The sequence below is a fragment of the Myxine glutinosa genome, chromosome 9 (genome assembly GCF_964187855.1).
Source record: "Myxine glutinosa chromosome 9, kmMyxGlut1.1, whole genome shotgun sequence".
In the NCBI taxonomy this organism is placed as follows: Eukaryota; Metazoa; Chordata; class Myxini; order Myxiniformes; family Myxinidae; genus Myxine; species Myxine glutinosa.
This window is the reverse complement of record NC_136269.1, coordinates 69,326,948-69,346,165: the sequence shown is the minus strand read 5'-3', so window position 1 is coordinate 69,346,165 and position 19,218 is coordinate 69,326,948. Positions and strand designations below refer to the sequence as shown.

Here is a 19,218-nt window from a genome sequence, read left to right as displayed (position 1 = left end):
GCCCGAGACCAAAAGTCTCATGGACAGCTTGTACTTCCTTCGAACCCCCATCGCAACTGGAGCGATTCTCTCTGCCTTTTGCACAATCTAGGGAAGCAAAATGAAAAGCAGTGCAAACACTTCCCGGTGAAGGTCTGCTTCTTGGCCAGTTGAGTTTGTCCCAAAATACCTGGACCGGTGTTGATGACCGGTCGACCCAACCGGTCGACCCAACCTGAATTTCTTTAAAGAAGGATGAAAAGACAACTCTGATAATACTGGTGTTGATGAAGGACAAACAAGAATGGCACTCGGTAGAGAGCATACCTCCGCCGGGGTAAACAGTTTAGGTTTTGGATTCGGATCCGTCCAGATCCGTCCACAACTTTTTGAGATATCCTGCTCCCAAACAAACAAACAACCAAACAGACAGAGGTGAAAACATAACCTCCACCCATCCGAGGAGGCAAAGGTCATCACAGGCATTGGCCATACTAACCCAATGATGTAGCAGGTCAACAGAAAGCAAAGGGATTAAAGTTTTAATGATAAATCAAGGGAAAGAGATGAGCATGAGAAAAAGGAGGGGAGAGAAATTAGAGATGACAAAGAAAAGGAAGTTGGGAGGAGAATATAGGAAGACGCTTGTCCAACATGGTGGATAAATGTTGAGCTGCTGCTCTGCCTGCACATGGGAAGAGTGGTCAAAAAACCCGAATTGGTGACATTTATGCACACGTGAAAAGTCAATTTCTGCTCATGGAGCATTCACGGTATTAGTGTGGGATGTGGAAGCTGTACATGCGAGACAGTCCATGCTGCAATTGCAGGTTAGGTACACCTGCAATTCGCTGATCGAGCGAAGCGAGGAAAACTAGGCCAAGTGAAAATAACCAGCGAATAACACATTGTAATGTGATAAAATGAAGGTGGGAACGCTGGCATATAAACTGTGAGAGAGGGAAGGCTAGGATGTGGATACAAACCAAATAATCGCTCCAGGGAAAGTACGGAAAGGTTACAAAACCAAAAAAACAAAAAATTTCGGCATTAGGAAATAAACATCGTTAAGCCAAGATGGTCGGATTTCATTTTCAAAAATAGAAAGAAAAGTGCTAAAATTAAGAGCAATTGTTTTCCAAATAGTCCAAATTTGTACTGTACTTTCTTATTACAGGCTTTCGTCAAAAGGATAGAAACAAAACTGTGACTTGGGCCTCACAATTTCAATTCCACTTGACAAAGACGCACAACTATTGCGGCCCGGAACAAGCATTTAAATGTGAGTTTTCAACTGCATTCCTACATTTCAACCGAATCGTCAGGAACCCACTTGCTGAAGCTCAAAAATTGAATACATTTCTAAGCAATATTTTGACAAATCACATATGCTATAGGATAACAGGCAGGATAGCCTAGGCCCTAGAGGTACATCACACATGCTATAGGATAACGGGCAGGATAGCCTAGGCTCTAGAGGTACATCACACATGCTATAGGATAACGGGCAGGATAGCCTAGGCCCTAGAGGTACATCACACATGCTATAGGATAACGGGAAGGCCCAAGATAGGCAGGATAGCCTCGGCCCTAGATGTTAGAATGTCGACCCAACTATAAACTAGCATTTCACATCAATGTGTGTGACGTCCATCGGACGATGGTGGACATTAAAGATCCCAAAAAATTGCTGGCACGCTCAACAAATCATCGCTACCTCCAATCAAACATCAGGGCCTGGCCAACCAGTTTGTGATGAAACACCTGGGCCAAAATCATTCCCTGGCTGACCCTACAAGGTGGGAATAATGGGGGCCATTAAAGCAGCACAGTAAAAAGATTTCCTCACCAGAGCCCAACACCAAGCCACCAGAGATCATCACTTGAAGCTGTTCATACAACGAAGCAGACCAAATGTCAGGATTCCTTTTTTCACTCAGAGAGTGATTGATAACTGAAACAGCCTTCCTGAATATTGTGATGTCGGTGTGGTAAAGGAATATCTAGTCAGGTAGATCTGTGTAGTTAGGTATTCGACTGTCGCGATAGGGAATCTACCTGTAATAAGTTCTATGTTAGTCCGGTTTGTCGGGATAAGCTGCATTGATGTCCCTGCTACGAGGGAGCAGGGCGTGCTAAATAGTGCAGGGATTATGGATAAAGATTCCTTTGTTCGTCATCCCCCCTGTCGCCAAACCTTTGTATGGCAACGCACTCCGAAAACACTTAGATAGGCCCCTTTAGTGCACACAGTAATTAAATCCCCTTCCCTTACAACGACTTTGGAAAACGGACAGGAAGCCAGATCGGAGCACCGCCGCATGGCCGCCGCCAGCTACACCTCCGGCAGGCCTAGCCACATCGAGTGACACGAGCTGTAACCATGCCCAGGGAACGTATGATTGGTTGACGCGGAAGGCGCGAACCTCCAGCAAATCAGGGCGAGCAATACCGGTGCGGGAGGCACTCGGCCAATGAGAGGGCGCCAGCACAAGGGAACATTGGAGGAGAGTGGACGCAAGGTGATAAAAGGGCACTGCACGACATCTTCAGCAGCTCTAGCCCTTGGGTTCTTGGCTGCCTCTTGCGCTGCACGTCCCTCTCTGGCTGTCTCGGCACCACACGATATTTCTCTGTGCTTGAAGCTCTTGCGCTTCTTCTTGGTCTTGAGAGATACTGGTGGTTGTTGGTTCACCATCTGTGTAGTGCAGGAGAGAGGCTCGGTGCTGTGAACGGGCGGGACCTCGTGTGTGAACGGAGAGGGCGTTGGATCGGGCCTAGCGAAGCGTGCGAGGTGGACGGAGGGTTCCTCCACGCCGGAGTTTGGAGCGGTGTTACACTGCAACCGATGGACAGATAAGACCGCACACCACATCACCATTACACGACGTTTCTTTTGTTCATTCATTCCTGTGGCCTGTTGTTGAGTCTGGTGTGTGGGATCCCAATATAGGCCCATTATTTTATTACCGTTGCGTTCCTTGTTATCAGGTTCGTTAATAAATCTCTATTTTTGTACATTCTAATTCGGTGTTCGAGTACATTAATTTCCCTGCAGGATCGAAGCTGCCGTCGGTTCGCTGAAGGTAAGCGCTTTTGCCACAGCTTCCACTTCCCTTCTTCCCCCCCGGGTTTGATAGGACAATCCGTATTGATCGTCGTCTCAAGTAAATCCGTTTGGTCCATCCGCGTTCCCTGGTATTAACCAGAGGGATTCACACGACAATATGTTATCACTGTTCCCTTTGTGCGGACATTCAACAACAGACTTGATTTCCTTCCACTGGTGGTTTATTGATCATTTGATATTGACAAAATTATTGACACCCAAGACTTAATATTTGGTAGCACAGCCTTTGGACAAATAACTGCAGTCAAGCGCTTCTTGTCGCCATGAATGAGCTTCCTCCACCTCTCTACTGGCAGTTTGGCCCACTCTTCTTGTGCAAACTGCTCCAGTTCTCCCAGATTTGAAGGGTGCCTTTGCCCAACTGCTGTTTTCAGATCTCCCCACAGGTGTTCAATCGGATTTAGATCTGGACTCATTTCTGGTCACTTCAGAACAGTCCAGCATTTTGTCTTGAACCATTCCTGGGTGCTTTTTGAAGTATGTTTGGGGTCATTGTCCTGCTACAAGACCCTTACCTTCAACGGAGACCCAGCTTTCTGACATTGTGTTGAACATTGCGCTCCAAAATGCCTTGGTAATCTCCTACTTTCATGATGCCAAGCACACATTCAAGGCACCCAATGCCAGAGGCAGCACAGCAACCCCAAAATATCACTGAACCTCCTCCATGTTTGACTGTAGGGAAGGTGTTCTTTTTTTTGAAGGCTTCATTTTGTTTTCTGTAAATCTAGAGATGATGTGCTTCACCAAAAAGCTCTAGTTTGGTCTCATCTGTCCACAGGACATTCTCCCAGAAGGATTTTGGCTCGTTCAGGTGTGTTTTGACAAAGTCTAGTTGGGCTTTCTTAAGTCTCTCACTCAGCAGCAGTGGGGTCCTCCATAGAACCCCCTTTCATCGAGTTGGTGACGGAAGGTGAGAGTTGAAACTGTCATACCTTGTGTCTGAAGATCAGCTTGAATCTGTTTGGCAGTTGATCGAGGTGCTTTCTCCACCATTCGAACAATCCTTCGCTGCAATCTTCGATCAAGTCTCCTCTTGCGGCCACATCCAGGGAGGTTGGCTACAGTGCCATGGGCCTTAAACTTCCTGATAACTTTGCGTACGGTGGACACAGGAACATCAAGGTCTCTGGAGATGGACTTGTAGCCTTGAGATTGTCCATGCTTAGCCACAATCTTGTGTCTGACCTCCTCAGACAATTCTCTGGTTTTCTTTCTTTTCTCCATGCTCATTGTGGTACACAGTGACACAAAATAGCAGAATGACTCCTTTTCTCTATTCAAACTGGTTGAATGAGTCATTTTTATAGAGCAGGCACCTGCAACTCAGCACAGGTGAGTTCAATTCCAAAGTAAAGGAGAATCACCTGCTTGAAAGCTAATTATTTCTAACAACTTCTAAAAGGTGCCAATAATATTGTCCAGGCCATTTTAGGATTTCTTTGTATTATAAGCTAAGATGTAGCAACTTTTTCAGCTTTTTAATTTTGTTCCACTGCAAACCAAAGACATACATATGTGGATACCCAAATATTTTTTAATTTCAACAATTTTCTGGAATAAATGGTGCATTATTTGAAAACAGTGCAAGGGTGCCAATATTTTTGGCCATGACTGTATAGATAATACTTTGCATGCAAAAGGAAAGCCATTAAGCCATGGACTGCAAGAGCTAAGTTAAGGGGGATGTATGCTCTGAGATGCATTTTGTATATAGTCGTGTAAGACATGTTGCAAGGAATCACAGGTTATCTCCGAAAGCTGCAAAGAGGTGAGCGATGAGGGCGGCTTTTGCAGTATATTGATACACCCACGGTTCATGTTCCAGTACGAATCTTTGTGGGCCCGTGTCAACAATGGCCAGCTGGGTCGAAGACACCGAGCCGGATTACGTGTCCACCGTCATGATACCTTACTAATGTGAACCCTAAGTCAGTTGCTGTGTTGCGCTGCTTCTGTGCCGCACACCTGGTCTCCAATGGCCGAGTGTGCTGGTGAGGCGCACGACACAATCTGGTTATTTGATGTTGGTCTCCGTGCCCAATTTGGTTCCACTGTTTGGTTCCAAAATTAAGCGTGTTTGAACATTAGACCCGGTCGGTGGACTGGCGGCCATTTTGGATTTGACCTCTCACGGTCCTCAGAGGTCAAATCTGACTTCCCTCCACATCTGAAAATAAACCTTATGGTATGCACTATGTTAGAAATTTCATGCTTTTCTCATAAAATGCACAATTGTTATAATATGAGAGCTTATCCGCCGTACTAAAAGGCCAGTCACCACGCAGTCCAGGTGCCCTTGAGGAGGCAGAGAAGCATGGCTGGCTGGGTGAGATTGTGGCTCAGGCACGCCGCCCTGCTGTCCTGACACAGCCCAAGTGATGTGGTTCCTGGGCATGTCCTCGCTTCCACCCGGCATTGTGCGCTTTTACAGCCTCTACCTCACACCGTGACATACTGCTCATCATTGGCCCAAAGGCCCGTTTGATTGGTTGAGGACTGAGATTTCCATTTCGAAGATGGTGATTGAATTGCTGATGATTTTCCATGTTTGTTGATCGTTTTGGTAAATAATTTGAGCAGATCAGAAAAATTAAGAATATCCTTCAGTTGCGGAGTTATCTATCTATAATTCCACTAATCTCTGTGTGTATGTTTGTTTGTATGTTTGTATGTTTGTATGTTTGTCTGTGACCGCTGTTTCTCGACAACTACCGGTCCGATATACTTGAAACTTGCCAGGTATATTGCTGGGGACCCGAGGATGTGCCTTTTCAAGGTTTTAAATTAATCGCAGAAGTAGTTACCGAGCTATGTCCAAAAAACGATTCAACCAATCAGAGAGCAGCGAGCTATCACGTGTGCCGAACGTGGCGAACAGACTCTGCCTCGGATGGCACATTTGAGAGCGTATTCATTTATTTCCCGTCGGCAAACTATGTTGCCGTTAAACTATGTTTTAAAACTAATAAAAACTAATTTGCGATTCATCGTATTCATCGCTTCACATTTGCGACAGTGAAGACTTCACTTCCGGCAGCCAATCACAGAACGCGTTGTTGCGAGCCCGAGAGCCTGCGCCATTACGGTTCGTAATTCGATTTCTTCCGGAGAAAATAATAATTTCTCGATTTCTTATGCGCATTATTTCTCCCAATTCAGTCAGAGCGAAGGGCGGAAGCGAAGAGCGTTGTTTTTTTTGTTTACGGGCGTACGGGCGGGGTAGAGCGTACGGGTAGCGTTTTTTTTTTTTTTTGGCAAGGAACGGGCACCCACGTACGGGCATGCCCTAGTGTGTGAAATTTGTAACAAGTGTTTGTTCGGTGAAATGTTGGTTGGTACAGCAAGCACATTGTTAACGCTTCAAAGCCTATGATTTGTTGTGGAATTAATTTTGTTATACAGGGCTGTGTAATGTTTGCTAAATGGAGGTGTTTATTCTGAAAGTCGAAAAACATCTTCGTGGCGTAAAAGGGGACGAGTTGTAATATTGTAGTTAGACTTTAACCTATGCAGGAAGAGCGCTGGGGTTCGATAGATAATGTGCGTCGCTTGCGGGAATAGAATAATCTAGATTCTAGAAAATACGAGCATTTTGTGGAGGTAGGGACTTCCGTGAATGTTCTCAGAGAACATAAATGGGAAAGCCGAGTGGAAAAGGGATGGGTGGGAGTCTAGGAGTGGAAGGGGGGGGGAAACAGCCAGTCAAGCATGATTTGTTGTGTGCAATGCCACATGTAGTACCGCTTGTGTTTTACTTTAAATTAAATTAAAGTTTGGAATTCACCAACTTGCCAGTGTGGATGAATCAGATAAACAACATTGTCCCCTTCCCTCCCATATATACATCTACAATATGACCTCCACTTTTATCTGCTTGCCCTGCCTGTTTCCTCTCCACACTATCATCAGCCATCACAAGAAAGTCATATCGTTTTTCCCTTTTCAAAACATTTCAGAGCCGAGAGCGAGTTTTCTGAGGCTTAGAGAAACTCACCCATTACTGAAAACTATAAAGGAAAAGGGCAACATCTGTGCTGAGTTTCAAGGGCCCAGGACTATTCCTTCCTGGGAAAGGCCTTATCAAATTCCCCTCTTCCATGCATCTAAAGGCAAAAAGATGAAATAGAAACTACTTTTTAAACAAGCTTTTTGTTGACCATTTGTACAAAATAGAATCTGCTGATTACATCACGACACACATACACACACTTTGCAACCCGACAAATATCAGAAGTCCAAGCTCACCATTTTGCCTTCCACTGTGCAAATCTGCTTCTTGCTCACAATTAGCAGGTTGGTGGCCTCAAGTTGTTTTTATCAAGTCTATTTTGGTCTTGCTCCTCCTGCCCTCTCTTCACTTCATTTAGCCCCTGTCCATCAAGGTCCTGTGCATGATCGCAGAAACCCTTTCCTTGTTACCCTACCCGAGTCCAAACTCGATGCTCACCTCCATTCTTTCATACTCCACTTTTCTCACCAGTGGAACTGTCTTTCCGAATCTTCGAGGGCCTCAAGGTCTTCTTTTCAGGATTTGAAGTCTGCTGCCCACCACCACCAAAGGCTCTTTCCTATTTCTACTATGAGGTTTTACTACACCCACTGAAAACTTGTTCTCACTCTTCGACAATATTCCTCACTTCACTTCATGATGTGGTACATGTTTTCCCTTTGCTCCATTATTTCTGGTAATCCGTTGCTCCCTGTCGTTGTGCTCTTTCATAAGATTCATTTATTGTATAAATTTTGAGCAAGGCGCCACTAATTTTTTTGAAGCACAACGAATACAAACACACAATGTCTGCAGTGGATATTTTGCCAGTGTCCAAAAACAAAAAAATATTTTTTGGGAGGAAGAAAAGTAATGCAAAAAGGATAAACCACATCCACCTCTATTATGAAGACAAAGACGTTTTAAACCAGACTGGGCTATGGAAACTGAAAGACTTCACAAACATTCAAAGTACTGGTTAGTCATTTGATTCCTGTTTTAGGAATGAATCACCAGTTTACTTTTAATAAGAGAAAATAAAAAAACAAGGTGCAAGGGAAAATAACTGTTGCTATTTCATCCACATGCAAACAGTTAAACAGGATATCTCAGAAGTTGCGAACTCGCCTTTGAGCTGTTGTCTGGATTTCGATTAATGATCAGATTATAAACTCGGATTGGGGTTTTGCAGGCAGGGCGTTGCTTCAACTGGTGTGGCGGCTTTCAGATGGGACATTAAGCTGGGTGTCCGATCTACTCTCATTCAACGGCAAACATCAAGGATCCCAAAGTGTCATGCAAAATGTAGGCCATTGAGAATGCGAAAGCCATGGCAAAATGCCAAATTGCTGAGAAGGCACTGGCAAACCATGCAGTGCAATCCTTGCCATGGCACCGCTTAGCAACCCTTAGGCTTTGGAAAGGGTGTAGACACAACCTCGTCATCAAACTTTGGGTTGTATCATTGGCCAAATTCCCTATCGCTGCACTTTAACACACAAGGCTACCTGTGCAATTTTCCTTCATGACATTGCATGTGGAGAGAAGGAGATTACCTCTGTAGATGCTTGAACTCTCTCCAAACAACAACAACATGCATTTTAAGGCCATTTTCCCTGCTAGAGCAGGGGTTAGCCTTGCGGTCCCCATGACAATCTTCTCCATTTTGCCCGATTTTCTGCATCTCTCCTTGTTAACCCCCTTGCCCGCATTTCTTCTTCCACCATCTTTAGCCAAGTCTTTCTCGGTCTTCCCCGTCCTCTACTTCCTTCTACATTCATTTCCATCTCTCTTCTCAACCAGTCACTTTCATCCTTCCTCAACACACGACCAAACCATCTCAACCTGTTCCTCTTCACAGCATCAATCACAGGCTCTATTCCCATCATCTTTCGCAACTCATCATTTGTCTTCCTCTCTCTCAACGATACTCCGTACAACCACCGAACCATTCGCATTTCCACCCTTTCCAGCCTTCGTTGCTGCTCTACATTCATTACCCATGTCTCACTCCCATAAATCATAACACTTCTCACACATGCAGCATACACCTTTCCCTTCAGCTTCAACGACACTCCCCTCCTCCTCAGCACGCCACTCAGTTCCCGAAACTTCTTCCATGCACATCTCACTCTAGCAACCGTTGCCGAGTCTGATCCACCTTCTCCATTCAGCATGTCTCCGAGGTAGCAAAATGTTTTCACACCTTCCAGCTTCACGCCGTCTCCAAGATCCAACTCAACATTTCGTCCATCTGCAGCTCCCTCTGTGCACACCTTACATTTGAATGTAGCTGCCACACTGGTTAATGAACCTCTCAGACCACTACATTTTTGATGAACCCACTCAGCGCACATTGTACATTGAATGGAGTTCACATTGAATGGAGTTCACTCCGACACCCTTCCTGCACACAGCACATGGCCACTTCCCAGTTCTTTCCACCTCATCACATGCTTTACCACTTGCCATCACCTTCGTCTTTCCGATATTCACCTTCAGACCTTTAGTCTCCATACATTCCTTCCACTTGTTCATCTTTTCCTTCAGTCCATTCATACTTTCTGCAATCAACACCAGATCATCTGCATCCAACAACTCCCACGGTAAACCCTCCTTTACGTTCTGAGCCAGCACCTCCATCACAGCTACAAATAGTAGTGGACTTAGTACCGACCCCTGATGCACTCCCACCTTCACCTCAAACTCACCACTGTTCCCGTCCTTCATCCTTACAGCTGTGCGTGCTCTTTTGTACATTGCCATCACTACTCTGATCAACCATTCCTCCACTCCTAACTCTCCATGACATATGATTCTCCATACATCTCCATACATATGTGACTCACATGATCTCTACAAACCATGACAGAAAAAAAGAAGAACACCTATCAATTGACATGAAATTGATCAATCATTCAGCATTTTCTGACTGTACCAGAGCTTTTGTATCCAGGCATTCCTAAAGTTCCAGGGTGTTCGTGAGTTTTCATTCAATCATAATTTTAAAAAAGTCGAGATATTTGAAGACTTTGCACTTGAGGAAGCATGATTTCACAGAAACGGAAATTAATGGATGGGGACCATCGTAGTCGGTACACATGGCCTGCCATTCTTTGCAAGCATTTTCAAACAATGCAATCAAAAAACGGTCCAAGCCATTTGTGTGTTCAATTCAAGAATTAAAAAGTCATGTGAAAACAATCAAAATAGTTCTAAGAAACATCGTTTTACAATGCTTTAGAGGAATGAAATAGCAAAGTCGGTTTCAAATGTATTATATTATACACTCGCTCGCACATGCTCCTCCATTTCATGTCATCTATGAAAAAGGTCTTGTGTGCTAATTCTTGGGATCAAATGTGTATGGTAACCAAATATGATAACAGAGTCAATTGTATTTTGAAAAGACGTGGCTATCAATGACAAAGTTGCTCACTCCCTTCTCCGGCTAACTTGGACCAAAAAGGTCGCAGGTTCTTGCAGAGTCCAGAAGAACCAGCACAATGACAAACTTCAGATAGTCAATGTCGCATTCCTCCAATAAGATTAGAACTCCATGGAGGTTTGTTCTGGGTCAGGAGTCTTTTGCAAATGGCAAGATCGCTCATGCTACTTCTTGTCTTTCTCCTTTGTTTTCTGATAAACCATCTCACGGAAACCAGCAAGGATGCGGTTCTCGCGCTTAGCACGCTCCTCTTTGTTGAAGGAGGCCAGCGCGCGCTTTTCATCTGCACTGTATATCTGGTTTTCCTTCCGCAGACGGACGGCTTCCATACGTCGGTGTCTGCATAACATGAAATATCCAATTAGCACCATGAAAAGAATCGTCAACATCATGGTTATAAATATCATCATCATCAGACTCATCTGCTAAAAATCTGCATGCCATTTTCCGACAAGAAATCAGGGCACTCGGCACGTCTTTCAAGTCAAAACACAGCATCAGGTTATTTTCTTGTCTTACAGCAAAAGCCAAAAAACAGCAAAACTATAACAATTACAATGGGTAAATGTACAATACCAACCTCTCCCCCTCACAACCCTCATCCCACACAACACAACCTCCCATCCCCTCACCTAGCCCCCATACCTCTTGGATCCAAATTTTCAACGACCGAAGTACAAATCTCTTTAAACTCGAAATACATCAATTTTTCACATTAAAAATTTGTAACAAATACACATTTTTTGACAGGGATCTAAAGTTTACTGTGGGGATTGTATGATGCCAACATGCAGCTTAATAACCCTAGCGGAACATACCTGCTGCCACTCATGACATAACCAACCAGCTCAAAAGCAGAGATCTCATTGCTGGTCAGGCCAATTTCACCTCTCCGTGGTATACGCTTTCCTGCCTTCACATATTCTGCCATGGCCGCACCCTCTCCAGGCAGCAAGGCATGCCCATAGCTGTAAATAAGTTGGGAAGGGAAGAGGTAGAATGAAGCTTCACATCAGAAAGAGGGGAAGAGGGAGGACGGGGGGGGGGGGGGAGAGGGCAGGATAACAAATTTGTTTGTAAATGAAAAAAAAATCTTTGCAACATTTAGAATTTAGAAATTAAAAGCTCTGCAATTTAAGTTTTCGGAAACATTAATCATTCAACCTGTCTGCCCTATTATAATTTGCCTTCCTCACTAGCTATTACAAATGAGGCCTTATTAGAAAACATTACTAGGGGGTTAATCACATATGCTTTGATTCTGACAAGTTCTTGTCAATTAGGGGTTTGAGTTGCGAAAAGGCCATTCAAATTTCCGGCCCAGGGACTGCAGCGCATTTGTTTAGTTTGGTAAATAATAAATGAATATCACATGAAGAAGGCAACACCAATGTTGTAAACAATAAGGCCAACGTGAGTGCATTTAGCATTACCCTCAAAACTTACTCTAAAGGCCCGTCATCATCAGCTGTGGCCTCGAGGGGTGGCAATGGTCCAATGAACATGTTCGCATTCTCAGAGTCTACACACGGGGAAATGGTGAAGACCGGCTGGCATCACAATATGGTCAAAGCAACACATTCAAATCGAGAAGAATTGAACACCATAAGCAAGGGAATGGACGAACAGGAAGAGAGGATGGGTTGGGGGAGGGTGGGGGGGGGATGAAACATGGTAAATTGCAGGAAATCGGTTTGGATAAGGTAGGGTCCACATTTTCTCTTCAGAATTTTCAGTGAACTATCCTGTTATCATTAGCCAGTACAAAACGTGCAACTTAATCAAATATATTATGAAAAGGAAAAGTGTCCGTGTGTGTAGCATGTACGGAGGTGCTCCCATGGTAAAATTGTGTCCATCGGACCAATGGTTGCCAAGAAAATGAATTTAAAAAATGCAGACGCGCAAGCCTCACATATGTACGCCACATATATGTATGCCACACGTATGCAACTGAATGCCTAACCCTGCTTTTCACTTCGCAAGCACGGGGTAAAAATCCTGTTTTAAAAGCCTGTCTTTCTGGGAGGGAAGAGGAAGAAGCAGGACTTGGAGCTTTCATGTAGCGGTTCCAACAGTATGACAGTTGGAACCCTTTAAACTTTAAAGGGTATAAAAGGGGTAAAGGGTTTAAAGGGTAAATATTTTTATTTTTTTTTAAAGTTTAAAGTAAAGCGTGATGGACAGAGAAGGAGCACACAAAATTATATACAGTAAATTACTTCTTGAAGTAACATAGAAAAATAGGATCACTGAACCTTTAGCTTATCTGGGCCCTTGCCTAATATTGTAACCCAAATGTGGTATCATTCTGACTGGTGGGTCTGCAGAAGAAGATTTTTAAAGAAAGTTACACGATTTTCCCCAAAATTGGCTAAGTCGGCCATTTTGACACTTCCGGTAATGTGATCGGCATGACCTCCGCAATTTAACATCCCTACCCTAGTCTCATGTTGTAACCGAAATTTGGTATCATTCTGACTTGTGGGTCTGCAGAAGAAGATTTTAGAAGGAATTCACTAAGTTCGCCATTTTGATCTACTTAAAGTCACGTGACCGGAACGAGCTTTTCAATCCCCGTTACCAGTCAGGAGATGAACCTTGCTGCTAAATTCAGCCAGATCGGCCTGGCGGTTTGGGCATAGACGTCGGAACAGGAGACAGACGGTTGAACGGTGCACAATGGCAATACGTTATCTGGAATTCCAATTCCAGATAAGCGAAAAATATACAATAGTACGTGTAAGGAACACACAAACAAAAACCACAGCCACAAAGCAGCAGCAAGAACAACAACTACAATATACATGTTATAAAACATCCTTTTTTTGCATGTTTGACTTCATCTTACATCCTCATTGAGACTCAGATAGATATGAAATATGTTTGTGAAGTGCATGGGATGCTGTCTTTTGATTAAACCCATCACTTAAGTGACAGTTAGGCGTGGCTAGTGACCTTAGATTTTAACGATATCTTAAGCAATATTTTTTGTGCTCACTCAGATTTTCACAAGGCAGTGCAGTGTCCATGTGTCATGTGCAAAAACTACATCAAATTTAGTTTAACGCAAACTTACTCTGCTTTTCGACCCAGACACCATCCATTGTCTGAGCAATTGCTTCCTCAGCTGACGATTCAGACTTCTTGTCATCACTGCTGGAGGCGTCACGTTTTGCCTTGAGTGCCCTCTTATTCTTCCTGGCCACATACAATCCGAGCGCATCCGAGAGAAAGCACATAGGGAATGCAGTTCACAGGGGCCCAGACGAAAGGCTTCTTCACGAACATCATGGCACAAATCGGTATTGTCAGATAATGAAATAGAGAGAGCAAGCCAATAATGGGAGAATAGATGATTAGATTGGGAATTTCCTCTTGGCACAGTAACACATACAATGCCAAGATAACATACAACTTCACAGAATTCCATTTGCATGATAACCAAAGACAGATGAGTGGTGTTTCTTATGACATAATTTAAAATTACCATAAAAACACAAAGCATACATGTCAACAGTCCACCACATTCCACACCACAGTCCACACAGTCTCAATTTGCATACTTTTGCTTGTGATGTTTCTTCTTCTTCTTCTTCTTTCTATTCTTTTCTTCTTCCTCTGGCAATAAAAATAAGAAATATAGTTCAACCCCACGATAAACAGAGAGAACAAAAGCTAAATAATTAGCGCATCATTACAATAAAAAGATTAGCAAGATGCACAGCCCTCAACTACTCGAAGCCAATGCCGTGTTCTCCAGTTTAAACTTTGCAGACAATTTGTTTGCTTGCTTTGCAGATTCCTACCATCTCCACCCTTCCATATTCTCCCTCACCATACTGTCTCCCATCTTCCCACTCGCCCCACCCTTTTAATCACCTATCCCAACTCTCTTCCTAATATGTGGCGATTTTCACTGTCACCATGCCAATTGGCTGGGTGTTGGTACCTCTCTTACCGGCCATGACACTGCAGCAGAGGACTTCTGACTCGATCTGTAAACTTTCCAACCCGGATTTCTTTCATTGACAAATTTTTCCTCCTGGACTTGGTAATGACCAACTTCCCTGCCAATGGATCCTGCTCTTCCTCTGCTCCAATTGGTTCACATGATCATAATTATGCTTCTGAGTCGAGGTATCTCTGGCTATTTTCAGACAGCCACCTCAGTGCCGGCGAGTCTTGCAGCTCACTCAGGCAGACTGGCAGGGACTGCAAACCAGTATTTCACTTCAGGACTGGTCTTTCATATCTGCCGCAGCAGATTAATGGAAATGGAAATTCTTCCCAATAACCTGCAATCTCTTATGTCCACCTATCCAGCCCATCTCGTCTTCAGTTTTCACACTCTTCTTCCCACCGATGGTACACTAAATACTGTGCTGAGGCAGATGCTAAGAAACAACTTTCCTTCTCTTCCTGGAAAGCAAATCTGACCGAAAGTAACCTCAGATCTTTCCACAAAGCCCACAAGTGTGTCCACGCTCAGGAGAGCCAGAAAACAACATCTGTCCAACCTCAAGATTGAACTTTCAAACTGGTCTCCCTCCTCTAAAACCAGGTTGTGCCTTGTTATGTGTCTCTGGAGTTTGCTCCCACTCCATTCCTTCCCTCACTTCACTTCAAATGGCACCACAGCTGACTTTGCTCATGAGAAGGCTACATACTTCAATTCTGTATTTGCTTCCAAATTTTGGATCCTCAACCGCTCACTTTCTGTTCCCACCCTATCAAGTCAAACCAAACTGCTCTCGGACTGTCTTTTCCACCTGAGAAGTTGGAGACGTTTCTGGCACCCCTCGACTCTGGTTCTGCAACTGCCCTGAACCCCTTGCTGATGACTTCACCATGTGGCGAAACGTCCCTCATCCTTCAGATAGGCAGGCTACAGCTTCTTCCCTCTTTAGACCTTGACAAAATCACAAGCTGGTCAAACACCTGAAATATATCCTTCAACACTGACAAATCTCACACTCTCACTCTATTTTTCCAAAAGGAACAGCTGGCGAACCCTTCTAGTCAGCAATCAAGCAATGGGGAAAATAAACATTACAAAGTGGCAGAAAATATTAATTCCATGGGCTGCTTATAATTTAAAATAGAACAAATGGCATGCAGTGGAGAGGGGTTTTCAAAGCAACAGCCTTTGTTGTGAAATGGGTTGCTCGCCACCTTAAATTTGGATGGAATGCATCCTAGCGTGAAAATAATAGACCCAAGGTGACGATTCAAGAGGGCAGGATTTGAGAACTCGAGTAGTGCTGCCATCCAATCCCACTGCTGAGGTTGTCACAAATGATTTTTCTAAACATTGTGGCACCAGAAAGTTCAACCTACTAAGGTAAAAACACACCTTCAGCGGACACCTTCCCAGATACTCTCTTCTACAGGTTGGTTTTTGCACTGCACCCTAAAACTCAGTGATATGTTTCACACTATTTTCGGAATTAGAGCTATAAAAATATTTGATCTTCACAAATATATGAGACCAAAAAAAAAAAAAAAACTGTTTTCCCATGTACCGTTATGGACAAAAATATTGGCACCCTTGCATTTTTTTCAAATAACACAATTTTCTCTAAAAATAAGTTGAAATTGACAAAGTATTTGGTCTCCACAATTCTTTACTTCACTGTTCATATTACAGAAACTTTGTTTTTGATTCAGAACTTAATACATCCTTTTAAATCTTTTAAATAAATCAAAGAAATGGCATTGACAAAATTATTGACACCCGAGACTTTGGACAAAATAACTGCAGTCAAGCGCTTCCTATAACCATGAATGAGCTTCCTCCACCTCTCTACTGGCAGTTTGGCCCACTCTTCTTGTGCAAACTGTTCCAGTTATCCCAGATTTGGAAGGTGCCTTCTCCCAACTGCTGTTTTCAGATCTCCACACAGGTGTTCAATGGGATTTAGATCTGGACCAATTCATTGCTGGCCACTTCAGAACAGTCCAGCGTTTTGTCTAGATCCATTTCTGGGTGATTTTTGAAGTGTGTTTGGGGTTATTGTCCTGCTGCAAGACCTATGACATTCGATGGAGACCCAGCTTTCTGACACAGAGTTGAACATTGTGCTACAAAATGTCTTGGTAGTCTCCTGATTTCATGATGCCATGCACACATTCAAGGCACCCAGTGCCATAGGCAGCACAGCAACCCCAAAACATCACCGAACCTCCTCCATATTTGACTGTAAGGAAGGTGTACTTTTCTTTGAAGGCCTCATTTTATTTTCTGTAAACATAGAGATGATGTGCTTTGCCAAAAAGCTCTAATTTGGTCTCATTTGTGCACAGGACATTCTCCCAGAACGATTTTGGCTTGTTCAGATGTGTTTTGGAAAACTCCAGTTCTTATGTCTCTCTCTTAGCAGTGGGGTCCTCCTTGGTCTCCTACCATAGAACCCCCTTTCATTGAGTTGGCGACGGAAGGTGCGAGTTGAAACTGTCATACCTTGTGTCTGAAGGTCAGCTTGAATCTGTTTGGCATTTCATCGAGGTGCTTACTCCACCATTCGGACAATCCTTCGCTGCAATCTTCGAACAAGTTTTGTCTTGCGGTCACAGTGCTATGGGCCTTAAATTTCCTGATAACTGTGTACGGTGGACACAGGAACATCAAGGTCTCTGGAGATGGACCTGTAGCCTTAAGATTCTCCATGCTTGGCTACAATCTTGTGTCTGACCTCCTTGGACAATTCTTTGCTTTTCTTTCTTTTCTCCAAGCTCATTGCGGTACACAGTGACACAAAACAGCAGAATCACTCCTTTTCTCTATTCAAACTTGTTGAATGAGTGATTTTTTTTTATTGCATGCACCTGCAACTCACTACATGCGAGTTAAATTCCAAAGTAAAGGAGAATCACCTGCTTGAAATCAAATTATTTCTAACAACTTCTAAAAGGTGCCAATGATATTGTCCTGGCAATAATAAAATAATAAAAGGTGCCAATAATTTCAACAATTTTCTGGAAGAAATGGTGCATTATTTGAAAAAAGTGCAAGGGTGCCTATATTTTTGGCCACGACTGTATAGCCTCAAATTATTCCAAGCAAATTTACTTTTCTCCCTCCCAGATCACAAAACCTCCACACTTTTCCCCTCTAATCCTACATTTTCATCTCTACCCTCCCCTTCACCCCCCAACCAAACTTAGCATTTCTTTCATATTTTTTCCCAAAGGAGGAAGCCTATGGTGAAAATTTCCTGTCACTCGGACCAACCGTTGCAGAGAAAATCATATTTATTCTGTGCGGACAAACAAACAAGAAATATGTTGTGTGAAAATACTTGTGGGAGATACTTGCGAAATCCCGAAAACAAGTTGTTTGCCTATGACCTCAAAAATAATTGGTGGTTGAATTCAGTGACCTGGTATGAAAATCCTCTTAAAATTTCAAGTCAATCAGATGAAAATTGAGGATTTTTTTTTTTTGAAAAAAAAAGCTTTGGGGGGATACAGAATCGAGGCTCGTGTAATAGCTAAAACATTGAACATGAAAACATGCAGACACATAAAACATGCAATGAAGGAAGGGAGGGAGGGAGAGAGGGAAGAGAGGGAAGAGAGGGAAGCACACAAGCACAACAACAGAAGAGAACAGGGACGTCGGTAGATCTATGGAAGGGGGGAGGGCTGGGGGAGGAGCGAGGGGTACACAGTATAAAGCAAATGAACACTTCGAGGAATTTCGGGAAAGAAGTTGGGGATTTAAAGAGGTGGATTTGGGGTCTTTTAACGGGGGTAAAAATATCAAGGTTTTGGATGGGGGAAGATAAGAGATGGTGGTGAACAGCTGTTTTAAAAACCTGGAGGGAGGAGAGGGATTGAAGAGAGTGTGGGAGTTTGTTCCAGAGGTGGGAGAAAAGAGGAATGCAGGAATAAAGGTAAGCAGAGAGTCTTGATTTTGGCAGTTTCACCAAAGAGGGTTGCTGGCAGATCTTGTGTGTCCTGCAGGAATATTTGGGGGACAGAGTACAGACAGAGCAGGGGGTGCAAGGCCGGAGAGGAGTCGGTAGAAGACAGAAAGACCACCTACCTGCCTGCGGTGAGAGAGAGAATGGCCCTCAGAATCAGCTTCATCGCGGAAGATTCCAATGATTTTGAATGCTTTGGTTTCAACCGTGTGAAGCCGAGCTAGGTGTGAGGCAGGAGCACCAGCGCAGAGGCCTGAGGCCAAATCTGGCCTATGTTGACCTTCTGGCCTATGTTGACTTCAAAAATACTTGGTGGTTAGCTTCAGTGACCAGATATGCAAGTCCTCTTAAAATTTCAAGTCAATCAGATGAAAATTGAGGATTTTAGAAACTTTGCCTATGTTGACCTTTTGGCCTGTGTTGACCTAAATATCATTGGTGGTTGAAATCAGTGACCAGATATGCAAATCCTCTTCAAATTTCAAGTTAAATGGATGAAAATTGATGATTTAAGAAACTTGGCCTATGTTGACCTTTTGACCTATGTTGACTTCAAAAATAGTTGGTGGTTGATTTCATTGACCAGATATGCAAATCCTCTTCAAATTTCAAGTCAATCAAATGAAAATTTAGGATTTTAGAAATTTGACATAGTTGGTGACCTTTCGCCTATGTTGACCTATTGACCTTTTGACCCCAAAAACAATAGGTTTCTTGCTTATGACCAACTCTACCATTTGGT

At 43.5% G+C, this 19,218-nt stretch overlaps 1 protein-coding gene across 1 annotated transcript in view; it reads right to left on the bottom strand.

Annotated features, from left to right (window-relative positions):
* Positions 1-9,991: 9,991 nt before the first annotated feature.
* LOC137435331 (NF-kappa-B-activating protein) overlaps positions 9,992-19,218 on the bottom strand; it is a 29,234-nt gene continuing 20,007 nt past the window's right edge. Inside the window, exons 7-11 of the mRNA XM_068129022.2 lie at positions 14,115-14,169; positions 13,628-13,749; positions 11,995-12,070; positions 11,367-11,516; positions 9,992-10,887 (exon numbers count right to left, since the gene is read on the bottom strand). Of these exons, the coding sequence (XP_067985123.1) occupies positions 10,713-10,887; positions 11,367-11,516; positions 11,995-12,070; positions 13,628-13,749; positions 14,115-14,169 (578 nt within the window). The 3' untranslated portion in view covers positions 9,992-10,712. The remainder of the gene's footprint in view (positions 10,888-11,366; positions 11,517-11,994; positions 12,071-13,627; positions 13,750-14,114; positions 14,170-19,218) is intronic.